General features: G+C 47.3%; 1 protein-coding gene across 8 annotated transcripts in view; it reads right to left on the bottom strand.

The window, feature by feature from the left end:
* The window catches only part of GFRA1 (GDNF family receptor alpha 1), a 217,126-nt gene that overhangs the window by 48,575 nt on the left and 150,158 nt on the right, over positions 1 to 18,393 (bottom strand). For all 8 annotated transcript variants that reach the window (XM_063782157.1, XM_063782156.1, XM_063782155.1 and 5 more), the window contains one exon: positions 14,432 to 14,768. In XM_063782157.1, the coding sequence (XP_063638227.1) occupies positions 14,432 to 14,768 (337 nt within the window). The remainder of the gene's footprint in view (positions 1 to 14,431; positions 14,769 to 18,393) is intronic.

An 18,393-nucleotide genomic window follows, 5' to 3' on the forward strand; every position in this document is an offset into this window, starting at 1 on the left:
CCTATGACCCATCTGTGGACTGAGGGGTGAGATGTACCATGTACTTGTACAGGCAAGGGTTCATAGCGACCTTGATTCACAGAATCACAGCACTTTTGGATCTTGAACACACATGTGTGTTTGCTTGAGTCATCTGCATCCTAGCTCCACTGCAGGCACTGAGGATAGACCCTGTCCATCCCACGTTCCCTCCTGACAACCAAGGGTGCTTCTACATGCAAAAAGTGACAAGAAGAGTGGAGCAAACATGGCAGCTTCCTTATTCGAATAGCCCAGGCCAAAGACTGCTCCAAAGGCCATTTTAGGAGGAGGATTTAATTACCTTAAAACCCTCTGTTTTGCTTTGCATTTTCAGGTATAACCCAGCCAAACGGATTCCAATCTGAGGCCAAGGTCAACTTATGGACAACAGACTGTCTACTTCTTCATGTGCAGTGAGGGCAAGGTCCCAACTGCAGTGGGGCCAGCCCAGGCAGTGACTAGAGATACCATCAGCTTGTCTCAGTATCCTTTGTGTCTGAAGAACTATCAGCAGGCAATAGAGCCCTTCCAGTGGTCCCCACAGCCTTCCAAATAAAGCCCAACCTTAATGCAGCATGGAAGCTTTCCATGTGTTGTCCCTGCCCGCAGCTATGACTTCCTGGGCCGTGATGCGCCCTCTGTGCCCCATATCCGACCTGGGCTGCCAGCCCACACCCAGCCACAGCAGGGGCTCCCTCTCCTGTGTCCTCCCCTAAGCCTACTCCCATCTGGTGCCTATTCCTCATTTTCAGCTTTGCAGACCCACTTGAGAGGAGGGTGAAGCCATCAGCCTAGATCACCTGGCCAACATTCTCTAAGGCAGCAGGGAATGGTGAGCCCAGACCAGCAGCAGCAGCACTGGGAATGCTTTAGAAATGCAAATTCTCAGGCCTCACCCTAGACCTCATGAATAGAAAACAAATCCCAACACAGGCAAAAGCTGGAGATCCACGGCCCCAGAGCAAAGGTGCCTCTGAGAAGTCCCTGAGCCCACCCTTCCCCACAAGGCAGGGATGGCACAGCACCGGTGACTGTCCCTGCATGTGCGCTCTGTGGGCACAGGCGCCTCCCTCATCTCTGGCCCTCGGGGCCCTACAGAGCACCTGGAAGTCTGGTCCTACTGAACCAGTGAACAAACCAATCTCCAGCAATGACAAAACACCAGCTGGTCCAATAGGAAAAAAGCAAATGTTCTCAAGCCATAATACTGTATTTGTAGCTAAACATGTTTGAGCTTGAATTTTTGAGTGTGAAAGATTTTGTCTTATTTCCATTCGATTTTGTCCATTCGATTTTGCCTTATTTCCACTGAAAGGTTTCCTGGGACAGTGTCAAGCTCCTTTGCTGGAGTGAACGTTCTTGGAGAGGTGGCATTCCCTCTCCAAGCCGTTAGATGAAGCCAGCTAACTCTCCAATAGGAATTCCGACTGCTGGGTGCTTCCTGGGACCTGAAACTTCCAGCTTGCCGGCTTTTCCGATTCTAAGGGTTAGCCCAGGGACACTGTCATTGTCATCATTTAGTTCTCCTTGTGGCAAATGATTATGTATCAGAAAGAGCAGAGGGGGGCTGCCCCTGAGATGGCCCACATCAAGGCACCAGCCAGCATTCTAAGCACCAGAGGTTGACCTGTGGCACTCTCCCCAAGCCCCTACTTGGTAAGAGAAAAGCTCCACTGAACCCTTCTGGACACAAAGGGTTTTTACACAGCAGCCCAGAGTTCTGCCTGACTGAGCTGAATATGACGGTGAAATCCTTTGGCATGCTAGAAAAGAGAGGAACCATCTACAAAGGAGCTGTCAGGAGGGCATCTCTCAGAGCAAGAAACCAAGCTGGGCTCAGTGCTCCAGCCTGCCAAGCAGCCCCGGAGCGACTGCACAGCTGACGGTAGATGCTCCAAGGTTCTCTAATTACTCAACCCATTTCCACCTGGAGGGGCTCCAGCGCTTGGCTGGGGCAGACATCCCACAGCCTCAGCATCCTGACCCACTGTGGCTAAACGAGCTGGGCGCAAGGCAGGCGCACACCCCAGACTGTCTTGGTTCAACGAGACCTCAGGAGTGCTGGTGCACACACAAGTCTTCCAGCCAAAGATTACTCTGGTCCATCTAGCACAGCAGTTCTCAAAGCGAGGTCTAGGGATCCTGGCAGTCTCAGGGAACCTCGTAGGGGGTCAATGAGACCATAACTATTTTCGTAGTCATACTAAGACCTTAATGACTTTTCTCTCTCTCTCTCTCTCTCTCTCTCTCTCTCTCTCTCTCTCTCTCTCTCTCTCTCTCTCCCAGCCACCTTCCAGCCAGATGCTAAATTTGTAAAAATGTAAAAACAATGCCACACTTCTCCCTAATTTTTTTGTTTTGGAAAATATAGTGATTGTTAATAAAAGTATGTTCTGTTATTTATGGTAACATGTAATGAGCTGCTCGATGTTATTTTTAAATGAAGTAATAAATATGTAAACCTCTTTTCACCTGCAATCCAGTGTGGTAAGTACCTATAGATTTAGCCCACATAAACAAAAGCCCATTGAGATCCTCAGTAATTTTCTAAGAGCGTAAAGGAGTCCAGAAACCAAAAAGTCTGGAACCCGCGGTTTTAATGTGTTTAAATGATAAACACATTATCATTTAATGATAAATGAACTATGTTTGCCAAAGAGCACTTAAGCTCTATCTTGACAAGATCCAAAGGTCCCTTACTTTAAAATTTTTGTCTTAACGTAAATAAGAAGTAAAAAGTAAAGTCACTGCCAGTATCCAATTCCACTCTCCCTGGGTGTCTCTGGAAGTTCTGTGGGTGGTTTACAAGACAGGCACATTGTGTACAGAAATGGGCAGTGCGGCATTTGGCAACATGAGCTCCGCAGCCCCACAGACCCTCTGGGTTCCTTGACTATGGAGTGGGACAGCAGAGAGGGGCTGCACCTGCTGCATAATTCATTGCCTTTGGTTCCAGCGGCACCACTTGGGTGATGTGGAAGTTGTTCAAGATCTCACCTCCTCATCCAGTGACAGGGAGGGTAACGACAGCTCCCACTTCCAAGGTTGCTGCAAAGAGCTCAGCCCAGGGCCTGGCACAAAGTAAATGCCAAGTACGTGTTGCTCGCCTCATCATCACCCGCACCACCGTCACCGCCATCCACTCGTTCCTACAACCATGTCCCCGGCTCTGTGCATTCTAAGCTCCCTGAGTCCTATATGACGAGCCACTCTGCCCCCGGGTGTGGCTTTGCTTCCTAAGGGGAAGATGGGGTGATTCACAACATGGAAACATCCAGAGGGAGGGGGCTATGGATTCAGTCTCACTGAGTCAGTGGCTGCCCTTTGCTGGATCCCTCACATCACTGACTCAGACACAAGCACCTCTGAGAGCCCCTTATTCACAGTTACTCCAGGTCACAGAAGAAGCATGTGGCCAAGAGGCTGCCAGAGGGCTCCCACTGCCTATTCAGTCCAGACAATAGTGAATCTCCCCACTCTGTGCCCAGCAGTCTCAGGGCCAGCTCTGCTCACATCTTACTGTGTATCTGTGTGCCAATAATTGTATATTCTGGACAGAAATGTTCTTGAGATGACACATGCTCCAAACACCTCTAGACTCTGCCTCCGCCTCCGTCCCTCCGTTTTCCCTAATGGTACAAAGGCTGAAAGAGGATGACTATCAAGCTTAGCCATGTGGCATTTCCACATGACGTTTAGTGCTGTGGGTGCAGAGAAGTGTAGAGTAATGGGAATCTGCCCCCTCATAAATCCTACTTTAATTTTTATTTTTTATTTTTTTAGAGAGAGGGTCTTGCTGTGTAGTCCAGGCTGGACTTGAACTCCTGGACACAAGTGATCCTCCCACCTCTCAGCTTCCTGAGCAGCTGAGACTACAGGCACATACCACCACACCAGCTCACAAGTTCTACTTCAAAGATCTCTCTCTGTTCTGGGGGGTATCACATTTAAAATCTTAAGCTTTGTCCTCCCTGATAAAAACTGGTTGGAAAAGTGACAGAGAAAGAAGGACATATTTATTGAGAATTTTCTGGGTTAGATGGCAGGCACATGCTGAGGTACTTGCACAAAAATATCTCATTTAGTCCTCACTGCATCCCTGTGAAGATGGAGTCATTATCTCCATTTATGGATGGGAAACTGAGGCCTCCAGTGGCTGGTGTCATAGAACTAACAAAACCATAATGCAAGCCCAGGTCTGCCTAACTCGCAAACGCTTACACTGACAACTACTGGGGAAGGGAAAACAATCCCAAGACTCCAGCATGGTATGGTACTTTTTCACATTGATGGTTCTTTTAAATTCTTGTTTTTCTTGGATGCAAAATTTCCTGCATAATTAATTGCCTTTGGAAATGACGAGCAATTTCCCATTCACTGAGTTGGAAATGCCCTGTAGAAATGTAAATGCCAATGTGACTGCAGGATCCTCACTTGGGGTAATGCCTGGGATGGGTGTGGGGGAGTGTGGAGTCTCCCTGGGTGGAGCAGGACTCTAAGCCTGGCTGTGAGACCCAGGCCCACACTGGCCTGGGAGGTGGGGAGGCCGAGGGAAGAGGTGACTGCCAGAGGACCCTCCTGGCAGCATGGAAGAGGGTCCTGGCAGGTTCCCAGAGTCAGGTTCCTGGGGTGAGATGAGCCCATGCATGGGAGGAGGTTCTCTGATGTCGCACTTCCCTTCCCAGCCCAGCCCAGCCCAGCCCTGCCCTGCCCTCCAGGGAGCCCTCCTTAAGTCACTGAATGCTAATTAAACACAGGACATGCTCCTCTCCTTAAATACAGCCAGCCTGTAACTAAGGGGACAGATTTCCCCACACGAAGATGAGACTGCTCTGGGTTACAGGCTATTGACGTCTTCCTTCTCCCCATTCTTTTGCACCCCGTTTGTTGCTCCGTGGATGAAACACCTTTGAAAACAGAGCTGTAGGAAACGGAAACACTCTCTTCCCTGGGAATTAGAAAAAAAAAAGATCATGAAATTTATCCAGTTGGGTTAGTTCAGGCCTGGGCTTGAGGGGCTTGCAGCTGGTGTAGTATGCCTGTGCACTTCATGAGTGCTAGCAGGAGGTGGCTGGTGGACAGAGCAGAAGGGTCCTCTTTGAAGAGAGACAAGCTGCACAGAGCAGTAGAGGAGATCAGCTGAGGTCTCCCTCAGCCACCTGCAGTTGAACAAGGTGGTCTGAAGTCCAGGGACCCATAGACCCCCTTTGAGTACCCCCGCCCACCTCCTCTTCTTCACGTCTGGTAAAGATCCAGAGGTCTTGCTTCCATCACACCTTTCACCAGCACTGTACTCTCTCTCTCTCTTTTTTCTTTTTTGAGATTGAGTTTCGCGCTTGTTGCCCAGGCTGGAGGGCAATGGTGTGATCTCCGCTCACTGCAGCCTCCACCTCCCAGGTTCAAGCGATTCTCCTACCTCAGCCTCTGGAGTAGTTGGGATTACAGGCGCAGCAATGTACTCTCAAGATGCAATCCACAAAATGGAGGGCTTCCTGACGATTAACATAATGGCCACAAGCCAGGGAGAAGGCAGGAAGGTGAAACACCTGGATGACCCCAAACTGGTGACACCGTGGATTATTTAGAGCTGGTTGTTGCTCTGTGACAGCAAAGAATTCATCTGCTCTGTGAGACACAGCCAGATCCCTGATGTCCACTGCCTTCAGGTAGGTGAGGGTTGAGGACACTGACTGCCAGTGATGGTTCAGCAGGGAGTTAAGGAATCCAAATCAGTTGAGTGTGCATGCCTGGGAGGGGGTGCACCACCCACACATGCAGGACCCTCACTGTCCAGCAGATTGTGCCCAATAAATATGCCTGGACTGAATAATTGAGCTAATAATATTAATAGTAAAGCCAGCGTGGCCTGGAAGGGTATTTTTTTCCTATTTGTAGAAACGACTCTTTTGAAATCAGTAAGCTGTCACAGAGAAACCACTCTATTATAAGCAACGAGTGTTCAAAAGGAAATTAGATAAAGAACTTAATGAGCTTGTATTACCTGAGTAGCTTTTGTTTTATTTTTTAAACGATGCTAAGAGGCTCTTATGGACATGATGTTCTACCTCTCTTTAAAAACTGTCTTTAACACTGATGCTGTCTTAGTTGCTGAGCCATAAAGAGTGTCTGGATTCAGAGGCTGGCCAGAATTATCATTCTGGCTGTCTGGAACTAAAGGTAGTAAAGGCTGAACAGTGTAAGAACATTGTGTTCCTATCATGAAAGACAGTCATCTGGAAATAGTGACAGAAACCAGGTTTCAGAGTTAGGAAGACTGAGCTGATTCCTACGTCCTCTGTGTGGAAGCAGGGTGACCCTTGGGCTGGCCACTCCACTGTTCATCCCCTTGCAGGGTGGCTGGTCTGATGAGAGATCACGTTTGTGTGGGTGTCCCTCAGTAGTGATCATCATCAGCACCCAGTGAATGCGTTGTTGTTGTTTTGTTCTGTTTTTTTACTTCCTATGCCTTCCTCAAACCCACAGTCCTGGGCCTTTGTCTTGTGACTGTCTTCCTTGCCAGTCATTGGCCAGTCCAGCTCAGATGGCAGCTTCTCCAGGAAGCCTTGCTAACAGCCACTCCAAGCTGGCTGTTCTCACCTCCCATAGCACTTTGTCCCTTCCTGCCAGAGACTGCCACACCATGCTGTCATGACTGTGTGTGTGCTTGCCTTCCTCTCGGCACTGTAGGTGAAATATCAGGTTGTTATTCCTGGCACAGTAAGTGCAGGCCAGATGGATGGATGGATGGGTGGGTGGGTGGGTGGATGGATGGATGGATGGATGGATGGATGGATGGTGGATGGATAGATAAATGGATGAGTGGATGGATGAATGGATGGATAGATGGTGGGATGGGGGATGGAAGTAGGGATAGATTGATGGAGAGAGGAACAAAGGTATGAATAGATGGATGATGGACAGATGGATGAATGGAAAACTGAATGGATAAATGGAAGGAGAGAGAAATGGGCGGAGAAACAGATGGAAGGATACACTTCCTATGTACTAAATTGTGTCCCTCTGAGTTCTCCTCTGCTCTCTGAGTGATTGACACCAATGACCATCTCCCTTTTCTTCCTAAGACTCTGTTCCCCTTTGGCTTTTCAAGGCCCTTTGCTGGGTTCTCCAACTCTCCAACTTCTAAGTCCTCTTCAGACACCTCCACCACACACCTGGTGCTCCCAAGATTCAGCCTTTGGTCCATTTCTCTTCTCACCCACTTTCTCTAGAGAACAAATCTTACCAAGCATCTTTAACAACAACCTCTATGTGAATGATTGTAACCCCACCCCTATATCCCAGCCCCTTCTCTGAGATTTAGTCATGTTTTAAATGTATTCATTCAGTAAAGATTTAGTCAGTACCCTCCATGGTGTCCAGCGGGTCTCCCAAATTCCTGTCCTGTTCTTGTGGGACTCTGTGCTCATCACTTCTCATGGGTCAACTGCAAGAGCTTCCTAACTTGATTGCAGCCACTATCTCTACCACTCCAACTCTGCCTCCATGTTGCTCCCACCTGGGAGCTCTCTGATGCTCTCCTAAACCTTTGATGGATAAAATCCAGCACCCCTCTGACAGAGGAGGCCCCAATATCTTGCCTTTCTATGGCACTGAGTTTTCTTCCTCTGACGCCATGACAGTCCCCAAGGCCCCTTCTTCCCACCTCAACCACTGTGTCCCCTCCAAACTAAACTCCCCTTCTTCTGCTTCACTTCCCTGCTCCTTGTCCACCAAGGCCTGATCTGAACATGGCTCCTGAGACCCTCCGCTGTGACACTGCTTCCCCAAAGAAATACAGGCTCTCTGTTTGGGCCTCCTAGGTGGATTCCATTCCATTCCTTTTCCATCCGCATTCACACTCGAAGACGATAAAAGATGGTCTGGTGCCAAGAGTCCATCTGTCCACAATGATCAACACAATATGCAAATGCAAAGACAAGGAGTCCCTGCTTTTTTCTCTCTCTGAGCCAAGAGTGGAAAAAGTGATTGGTAGGACTTGGGCAGGTGAAGAAAGACGTGCTGAGGAAAACGAGGCAGAGACCCTGAGCTTGGGCAGATGCAGGAAGGGGACCGGCTGGAGAGAGGGAGAACAGGGAGTAAAACTAGACAGAGACAGGCTCCAGCAGGGGCAGACAAATGGCTTCACACCCACCTCTGCCAACAGAGAGATAATGAATGAGACAGAAGGCAGGTCATAGCTGGGGAGGTCATAGCTGGCTCCTGCCTGGTCCAGGGCTCAGGTTACCTCTGAGAGCCCGAGCTGATAGAGCTCTGCCGCTGCTGAGTGGAGCTGAAGGGTCACACATGCACATCAGGAGGTGGCGCAGGCAGAAGGGGCACTCTGGAAGAGCCAGCAGGAAGGTGCCCCTCCCCATGGGATGGAGTCAAAGAACACCAGGGTGGGCAGCAGCAGATGTCAGAGAACCTGCTTGCCCTTCTCTCAGGGTCTTGATGAATCTGCTGTAGGCATAAAGGAGTCCAGCGGCCCCCGGAGCAGACAGGGTAGCAGGCAGCTTGTGCAGGTGGGGCATATTAAAAACGAGCCATTCAGCACTCCGAATGCATTGCTAAAGACACCCATGTAATCATTTGAAATGAAAACTGCTCAAATGAACTGGAAAATGTTTTACTTGTATTTTCTCATATTCCCGAAACTTGCTTTCCATGGTTCGAAAGTTTGCATTGTCTAATTGCTGATTTCCATTTGTGAATGAATCAGTGTAAAATAAAATTAAGTGCCAAATTAATCTACCCATCTAGTTTTAGGCATTAATTATCCTCTGAGCCATTTTCTCCTGCGCTTGCTGCATGTCAAGGCAAGCCCAGATATAGTGATGCGGGATCCAGTTTTTGACTCAGGAATTTAAGCCCAAACAGTAGAGGATGTCCTTGATCTCTAAGATCCACAGTTTATTGTGTGAAGGGGGTCTCATTCCAGGCAAATGAAACACATTTCTCACCTTTTAAAGGTGCACTAACACTGTCAGACCAAATAAATTATGGGAGCAGAAATTTGCTGCATGGTTTTATGACACGTTTCCCCAGTTGCCTGATCGACCAACTAACAACATTACATTTCCTCTAAGTGTCACGGGGTCACCCCCAGTGTGGCAAATGTGGGGCTGACAAGGGCAGAATTTTGGAAATTGCATGTGCTGTTCTCCTGGAGCTGTGCCAAGGGAGGCCTTCTTGGTTCTGCTAAAAATCCCTCAGGCCTCCGAGATATAATTATAGGGTCCTTGATCCCTGGGGAATGGTAGAACCATATATGGTGATTTCATCAAAGCCACCACTCTTGGAGACTACGGGGACAGAGAGTTGGACACCAGGAAGAACAAGTGTATCATATCTCCAGCAGGGTCAAGAGAACCTTGGGGACTGAGGACATAGAGCCCCTGACCAATTTCCTTTTGAGGTTCAGCATTATCAGAATCTTTCTAAAAGGAGTGAGATACCCTTGACCCAGCACTGTTGGCAAAGAGGAATGCAAATGTAACATTCAATTTCCAGCTCTTGGGAGGCTGAGGCAGGAGGATCACTCCAGGCCAGGAGCCCAAGAGCAGCCTGGGCAACATAGCAAGACCCTGTCTCTAAAAATAAATAAATAATTAATTAATTAAAAGAAATGAGCCAGGCATGGTAGCATGCACCTGTAGTCCCAGCTACATGGGAGGCTGAGATGAGGGGATCGCTACAGCCCAGGAGTTAGAGGCTACAGAGAGCCTCAACTGCAACACTGCACTCCAGCCTAGGTAACAGAATGAGACTCTGTCTCTAAAAAATAATAATTAAATAAAAGAAAAAAGAGAAGCATTCAATTCTACCTAGTAACATACTGCCAGAAAACGTAGAGCCCGGACTACTGGTGTTCAAGGTGGAGGGCTGGCTCTGATTGGAACCCCTTAGGATGTAGCCCCCCAGAGCAAAATGTCATGCTTTGGAAACAATGGCTGCATAGGTGAGTATAAACTAGGTGTTGTCACTCAGGCACCCAAGGATGCAGCAGCTCTGCTGCACGTGCTGAATGCCCCAGAAAGGGCAAGGCCACTAAACCACCAAGCACACCCTGAGTTTTTTCTCAACAGCGACCCCATGTGGCAGCAGCTAAAGCTACCGGCAAGCGGGCTGCTTCGCAGGCTTGGGGGTCCCTCTTTGCTTGGCACTGGAAGCAGAAGGCGTTTTGGAGTCTACCTCTGTGGTTCTTCGATGGAAACATGAGGGAGCATGCCCAAGGGGAAGGTGCTGGACCGCCTGGTAATGAAGAATAGCTGAGGTACCTGAGCTGTTAATTAAAACAGTAAAGAGAGAGGAACATATTTGTGGCACCCGAGCCAGTGCTCAGACAGGAGGGAAAGTATAAGTTTAAATTACACAGATTTGCATCAGGCACAAAAGGTTATGCTTCCATTCGGCCCAAACCAGTCCTGACATCCTTCCAGGCACTAAGAAAAGCAACCAGAGGAAACCTGGCAGGGGAGGCACTGCTTCGGGGGAAGACTGTGAGGCTTTGAAATTCCATCACACCCTTCTAATAATACCTCTGCATTTGCTTTTCTGTAGACAAGCTTGGAGGCCCAAACAGTCAGGCTCTGACTCTCCCCAACTACCTCAAGGGGAAAGGAATCTGTCAGCTTCCCTAAAACGGAAAAGGAAAAAGGAAAACAAAGTCAAACAGAAAAGCTAATGTTGCTTCTCATCTGTTAGAAGGCATGAGGCGGAAGAGAGACAGGTTCTGTGCAGAGGCACTGTCGGACCCTGGGGAAGGAAACCTGTAGGCCCTGAGTTGGAAAATATTAAATTCAGGGAGCTTTTAATGAGCTTGAACAGCTCTTTGATGGTTGCTGATGTTAAGATGGAAATGGAGCATTTGAAAGTGTGAGCTTTCCAAGAATATGGTTTTTAGGAAGCAAGTTTCCCTCTTGCCATCCCTTTTGGGGCTATTCAAATGAGTCCTCAAGTCATCACATCAGTGGTGAGGTTAGGGTTACAGCAACTGTAATGTGAGACCCAAAGAATCTCCAGCTCCAGCTAGTACCAGCTGCTACTCTGGGTAGAACAACAACGGCCTCACAGAGATGGATTGAGAAGGGATGGGATAAAAGGCATAAAATTAAAGACAAGAGTAATAAAATCTGATGGAAGCAAACACTGCTAGCCAACCTAGCAGCTCAAATTACATTTAGCACCTCTGAGAGGGAGGGGGTAATCATGAGTAATAAATCCAGGCTCTGGAAAGAAATTATGGGCTAAATCACTTGACAATGGGTAACACCAGGGAAGTCACGGATTCACCTTCCCAGGAAAGGCTCAAGACAGTGTATAAAACCCATCAATCACACTGAGACAAATTTCACTGGGTAGGGCCCCAGGACAGTCTAGATCTGGATTCCTAAACAGCCTCTGAGCTTCTCCCAGAGCCAGAAACGTGGCAGCAGCACAGACACGCCACTAGTCCCACCATCCAGCCCAGGGATCCTTCACCCCACTGCATGGTGGCTGCTGTCCACTCCAGGAAGATCGGGCAAAGTCAATACATAGACAAGGGCTGTCTGCTTCCTGTTGTACATTTCTGTGCCGTCAGCTGAGTCCACTCCCTGCTATCAGGGATGTCACAAACAGTTCCTGAAACTTGTTCCTTCCTCAGTCTGAGGCCCTAGACATCACCTAAACCATCCTGTTATCTGCAGGTTCCTCCCATCGCCTCCCCCAGAGCCCTCTAAGTTCTCAACTCCCAGCTATTCTCACTACAGCTTAGCAGGAAAGCAATCTGATCTAACGAATTCTCACCAACCCTCAAAGGATACTCTCTTTTTAGAAGAACAAGCCAGAGAATGCAAATTATCTGCTCAATATGGGCTTTCTCAATATGTGTGGGGGAGGTCTCAGACCTTCTCTGGCCATCTTGTGTAAGATAAACCTGGGAGAACAGGAAGGAAAGGCTCCATCACCACAACCTCTCCCACCTCCCAGCCATCGTTCAATAGATGGAAGACTCATCCACAGCTCCATTTCTACCCCATACAGCTTCCCATCTTGAGGCAGTAACAAAAGCCCAGGTCTCCTGGCTTGGACCCATCAGTGGACAAGATCACATCTTATTATAGAGACAGGGAGGAGCTGTCTGGCATTAAGCCAAGTAAGACCCTAGAAATCCAGTCCTACTCCCAGAATGGGGATCCCTTCTGCTTAGAGACTACAGGGGGCCAGGAATTGGAGTTTCACATCCAGAGATCTTCAGGATCTCTGCTCCATCCCATTGCTGGACCCCGAGCAAAGCTCCCTGCAGCTTCTTGGCTGCATTCATTTTATTCATCTTCAGCAGAGGGTGCTTCGACACCCTAATTGATTGGCTTCCCCAGGTTCCTGGCTTGCTAAATCTCTGCCTCTTTCTCAGGACCCTTCTGGCATACCCATCCCTGCTCCTAGCCCACAGCTAAGAGGGCCTCAATGAAACAGGGGCTTGGAAGTGAGGAAGGGTCCTTGTATTGCATTGCTGGAACACCTGTTTCTTCCCAAGATGCAAACTCAGTTCATAAGATGCTTGGTCATCCGAGTCCTTCCTCATACAGCAGGTCACTTGCTTCCAACTTTTTTTAGAAAGGAGGAGAAACATTACTCCCAAAAAGTCTTCAGCATGAGAGGGTTATACAGATGACAAGGACTTACAGTTTTCTTTGGTCATTATTACAGCTGGTTTAAGGAAAGAGTGGGTTCCCATTCTACCAGAATAAAACTTAAGTTGAACAGAAACTCAGAATCTTCAACATCACAGACATTTTTTTTTCTGCTCTTGGCTTTTTAGAAACGGGGAACCAATAGGAAACAAGTACATGGTCATAAACCCATCTGCTTGTCCACTGGCTTAGCATATATTGAGGGCTTCTACCTGGGGACTAAGTACAGCTGTTTTTCAATATGATACCCCAAATCTACCTGCTTCGATCAGCAATTGAATTCAACACTAAGTTCTGGAAGGACACACATGAAATGGTTAACAGTGACTGCCTGAAGCTTGGGGGTGAATGGGAGCAGAGTGAAGGGTAACTTTATCTTTTCACTCTACCTACGTCTATATTGCTGTTTGTGGTTTATGTTTGTTGGTTTGTTTGTTTGTTTTGAGACAGGGTCTCACTCACCCAGGCTGTAGGTCAGTGGCATGATCTCTGCTCACTGCAACCTTCACTTCCCAGGTTCAAGCAATTCTCCTGCCTCAGCCTCCTGAGTAGCTGGGACCAAAGGCATGCACTACCACGCCTGGCTATTGTTTGTATTTTTAGTAGAGGCAGGGTTTCACCATGTTGGCCAGGCAGGTCTCGAACTCCCGACCTCAAGCGATCTGCCTGCCTCAGCCTCCCAAAGCGTTGGGATCACAGGCGTGAGCCACCGCGCCAGGCCTGTGGTTTTTCTTTTCTTCTTCTTCTTCTTCTTTTTTTTTAAGACAGATTTTCACTCTTGTCGCCCAGGCTGGAATGCAGTGGTGCCATCTCACCTCACTGCAACCTCCACCTCCCAGGTTCAAGCAATTCTCCTGTCTCAGCCTCCCAAGTAGCTGGGATTATAGGCACCTGCCACCACGCCCGGCTAATTTTTTTGTATTTTTACTAGAGATGGGGTTTTGCCATGTTGGCCAGGCTGGTCTCAAACTCCTGACCTCAGGTGATCCACCTGCCTCAGCCTCCCAAAGTGCTGAGATTTCAGGCGTGAGCCACCACACCCGGCCAGTTTTTTCTTTTTTAAACACAGAAAATGTATTCATGGACTCCTTCAGATATCAAAGTAAATTCAGAAATGGCCAAAAAGCAAAAAGAAGTGAATGCTTTCAACAACATCATCCAGGCTCAGCAGGTTTCTGGTGGAGGCTGAGATCTGGGAGATGAGCTAAGTGGGAAGGTGACCTCTTCACAGTGACAGAACAGTCCAGAACAGACCCAGGCATTGAAAGTTCTCCCCAAGGCTGGACACTGCTCAGTCCCTCTCACTGGTCTCTTCCAAGTTTCTGCCCCTGAAGGTCAAAAGCCTCCAAAGCTCCAGCCAGTTCCTCTCGACTTAATCACTGGCAGCCGTCAGGACTTGAGCAGCAGGTGTGTGCCTTAAGGTCACCTCACACCAGGTGACCGTCTCACCTGAGAGGTATCCAGGAAAGGCAGTGGTATTTTACCTCATTCCAGCATCCCTCAAAGCATTCTCAGGTTAAAGATGGGAACTTTCCCCAGCAGGGAGGCCTGAATAGCTTCTGAAGAACGCTGTGGCAGACACAGAGGTCAGATTTTTGCCAATCCATTCAAATGGACTGGGCTCCCCTCCCTCCTCTACCTTGGTAGAAGCACAGAAAAGGGAGCTTGGCAGCTGAAGCAGCCGCCAAGACTTTCCCTGTCACCTCATTAATCACCAGCTGCCAGTGCCCACTTACCTGCAGATGTAATTCGTCTTGCAGGAGTCCTGCAAATTCAAACAGTTGGGCTTCTCCCTCTCTTCATAGGAGCACACAGGCACGATGGTCTGTCGCCTCCGCTCTGTGCAGGCGATGTCCCGGCAGGAGCAGAAGAGCATTCCGTAGCTGTGCTTGGCCGGGACCTTGTCAAAGAACTGCCGGAGGGCCTTGTGACACTTGCGGCGGTTGCAGACATCGTTGGACACGCTGGTGGTGCACGGGGTGATGTACGCCGATCTGTACTTCTTGCAAATGTCGTCGAGGTTGCAGGCCTTCGCTGCATCCAGGCAGTTGTTCCCTTTGGGAATGTGCTCCACTGCAAATGCAGAGAAAGACAGGCATGGTCACAGTGCTGGGCTCTGTGTTCTCACCTACTCTGTTTTAATTGAGATCCTGCCATTTATCTGGCATTGCCAGCGGCTCTAGAACTTAATGAGTTTTGAAGCTGATAACTTAATGACTTCATGACAAGAGAAAGTGCTAGGAGTACAAATACCAGGAGTCTACAGCAGCACAAAAGCCCCTAATATTCCCAAAGATGTAGAATTAGGAGGCGCTAGGTGAGGCCAAAACTCGGGCACCTGCCCCACTACATGCAAATGAGGCAACAGGAGAATAAGCTTCCAGCCCCTGGTTAGTGAACTGAAATTAGGATAAAAGAAAAAAACAACAAATTATATACTTGTTCATGATATGCTGAATGCAATATAATTGCCATACAATCCTCCAAGAATGTAATTATGTAATAAATGCATATAGTACATGCTAATTACTATATGATTACACAGTAATTACATGGTTATTTGAGCCCAGAAGACAAAATATTATGCCAGATTCTCTAAACAGGAAGAAGCCACCACAACGAAGCTGTATTTAAATTTTAGCTCGCAGGGCGTTGGAACAAAACCAGGATAAATCACATAAAAATCTGCAAACCTCTCAATTACCGCTTAACTCACCACAGACAACACGTGGGCTCTATGAGTACTGAGGTTCTAGATTAGAAAAATTCAGCTTGTATTTTGAATAGAATTTCAATGGGCTCCAGGAAGCTCACAGAGCATATGCTGCCTTCTGCCCAAGCCCTGTGCACTCACACCACCAGGGAAGCCAGTGCTGTCCACACTGCCTGCTCTGTGCTGTCCACACCGCCTGCCCTCTGCTGTCTGCAGCGAGAGCATGATGGAGGCAGGGCCCATTCGGTGCCTGGGCAGGCAGGCCAAGGCCAAGCCCAACAGCAAGGTTAAAGGATGAATGGACAACAAGAATTCAGCCCCGTCCCCAACAGAGGGATGTTTCTGCAGGGAGAGGGAGGTGATGGAAAAAACCTTCCAGAAACAACATATAAGGTGGTCCACGGAGTAGTGATGATGAGGTGTAGTAGTGATTCTCTGGAGCGGGCAGGGAGGTGTTGGACAAGCACTGCACAGCTGTGGGATGAGACACCCCGGCAAGTTCCTCCTCAGGCCTTAGCCCCTCCATGGATTCTATGACCTCCTTTCATTCTGCTTATGTGCCCCCAGTTGATAGGGGCCAGGAAAGCATTTAGGAAATGACAAAAGGCTAAAGAATTGACAAGAGAGAAGGCACAGTTCGGTTAGGTAGGACTGAAAGATAGGGCAGTGCATTTGCTGCACGTCTAAAGGGCACACGGTATATTATTCAGCCTTAGAAAGAGAAGGAAATCCTACAAGGCGTAACAACATGGATAAACCTCGAGGACATTATGCTACGTGAAATAAACCAGTCACAGGAGGACAAATACTGCCTGATTCCACGTATAGGAGGAATCTCAAATAGTCAAACTCGAAGCAGAGAGTGGAATGATGGTTGCCAGGGGCTGGAGAAGAAAATGAAAAAAAAAAATGGAGAGTTGCTCTTCAAAGGGAATAAAGTTTGAGTCATGCAAGATGAATAAGTTCTAGAGATCTGCTCTATAACACTGTGCCGATTGTTATCAATATTCTATTGTACACTTAAAACTTTGTTAAGAGGGTAGATTGCATGCAAAATGTTCTTGCTACGATTAAAAATATTGTACATAAATAGACAAAGGGCACACAAAGCAAGTCCAACATTTTAGGAAAAGAACAATTCTCCCTGTTCTACTGAAGATGCATCTTGCTTTCAGAAAACCCATATGTAAATATCTGAAATCACACCATTATTCCCTGGTGCCATGAGTCATATTTTATTGTGCTCTAGGTTCATGTGTCTTCCTGTGACATCAGAGTCCAAGAAATTTGCTGTAGAAGGCAATAAGCAAGACAGGAGCCCTTCTTGGGTGTGGAGTACAGGAAGTTGGCAGCTGCACATCCATCCCGGCTTTAACAAGCACACCTGGTACTGTTTCTCCATCTCGCTCTTTCTATGCCTGCTCCTCTCTAGCTCCTCTATTTCCACACTCAGGCTTCTCAGGACTCAGGAGTGAAATAGTCGCCATGTGCCCTGACAGGGCCACCAGGGCCTCTGGGCCTTGGTGACACTTCTAGCCTTCTCCTCTTTTGAGACTTCTAATATTTTGCTATTGAGCCCAAGGGCAGTGATTTATATTCTTGAAAGTCAACAGTTCTCTAGATTTCTAAATTATGCATTTTTGATGATAATCTAAAACAAATTAATATGACCATATTCTGGATCAGACTTTTAAGGCTACGTACTGGTACACAATTTCACTCTCTACACTTAACATTTGTATTGATGTTGAATGGCACTTTGTTCTTATCTCACTGACCACTTCCTTGAAGTATTAATCTAGCTCTGTGTCTCTGTTCTTTCCCTTTTAGCCAGAGATTATAAAGTGCCATTCAAATGGAGAAAAATGCCTGAAGAATCGAGTCAATACATGGCACCCAGTAATATAGGCCTGCCAAACTCAAAAGGACCCATGGAGAAGCCGAGCACTACATTCAGACTGTAAGCACCAATTTAGTTTCAGCAAAATAATATTATCTCTTACACTCAATTAATGTTATTAGCCTGCATTTCATTGTTTTCAAAGTTCTGTTTGTATTTATGTGTGTTGTTTTCATAGTTGTGTAAAAGCCAAGAATAAGAGCTTACAGTTTTATGTTTATAAGTTTCAAATAACATCATAATAAAAATAACGAAAGTCAACACGTAACATCTAGGAAATTTATTTTTCTCTGTAAGGAGTCCAAAAGCTTATACACAGGCTTAAAAAAAAATTGGCCTAGTGTGCCAGGTGCGGTGGCTCACGCCTGTAATCCCAGCACTTTGAGAGGCCGAGGTGGACCGATCACAAGGTCAGGAGATCGAGACCACTCTGGCTAACACAGTGAAACCCCGTCTCTATTAAAAATACAAAAACATTAGCCAGGCTTGGTGGTGGGCGCCTGTAGTCCCAGCTACTCGGGAGGCTGAGGCAGGAGAATGGCGTGAACCTGGGAGGCAGAGCTTGCAGTGAGCCAAGACTGCACCACTGCACTCCAGCCTGGGGGACAGAGTGAGACTCTGTCTCAAAAAAAAAAAAAAAAAAAAAAAAAAAAAAAAATTGGCCTAGGTTATACCTTCTTTGTTATAATAATACTTTTTAAAGTTGTTAAAACTACATATGCTGTTAAGGTTTTCCTCTTAATGTTATTAGCAAAGCAATATTTTTTTTAAAAGGCTTTGTACAAAGTTGGAACAGGGTGAATCATTTTATGTCTAAACCAATTGCTCAAAGTTTACTTCATATAGCAGTAGGTGTGACTTAGCCTCACTTTCTACTGATTCTATTTTCATCTATATATAACTCTTGCCAGGGCACCATCTCCTTACATTATTTCAGAGCCTGTGACAAATTCTAGAATCCGCAACCTGGAATATTCAAAGGGGAAAAAACTATTAATTCATAGTTCACAGGTGAACATCTGACTTCCTTTTTATTTCAGATTCTCATTCACACAAAATATTTTTATAACCTTTCCGAACTTGAC

This window comes from Pan troglodytes, chromosome 8, assembly GCF_028858775.2.
Source record: "Pan troglodytes isolate AG18354 chromosome 8, NHGRI_mPanTro3-v2.0_pri, whole genome shotgun sequence".
Lineage (NCBI taxonomy): Eukaryota > Metazoa > Chordata > Mammalia > Primates > Hominidae > Pan > Pan troglodytes.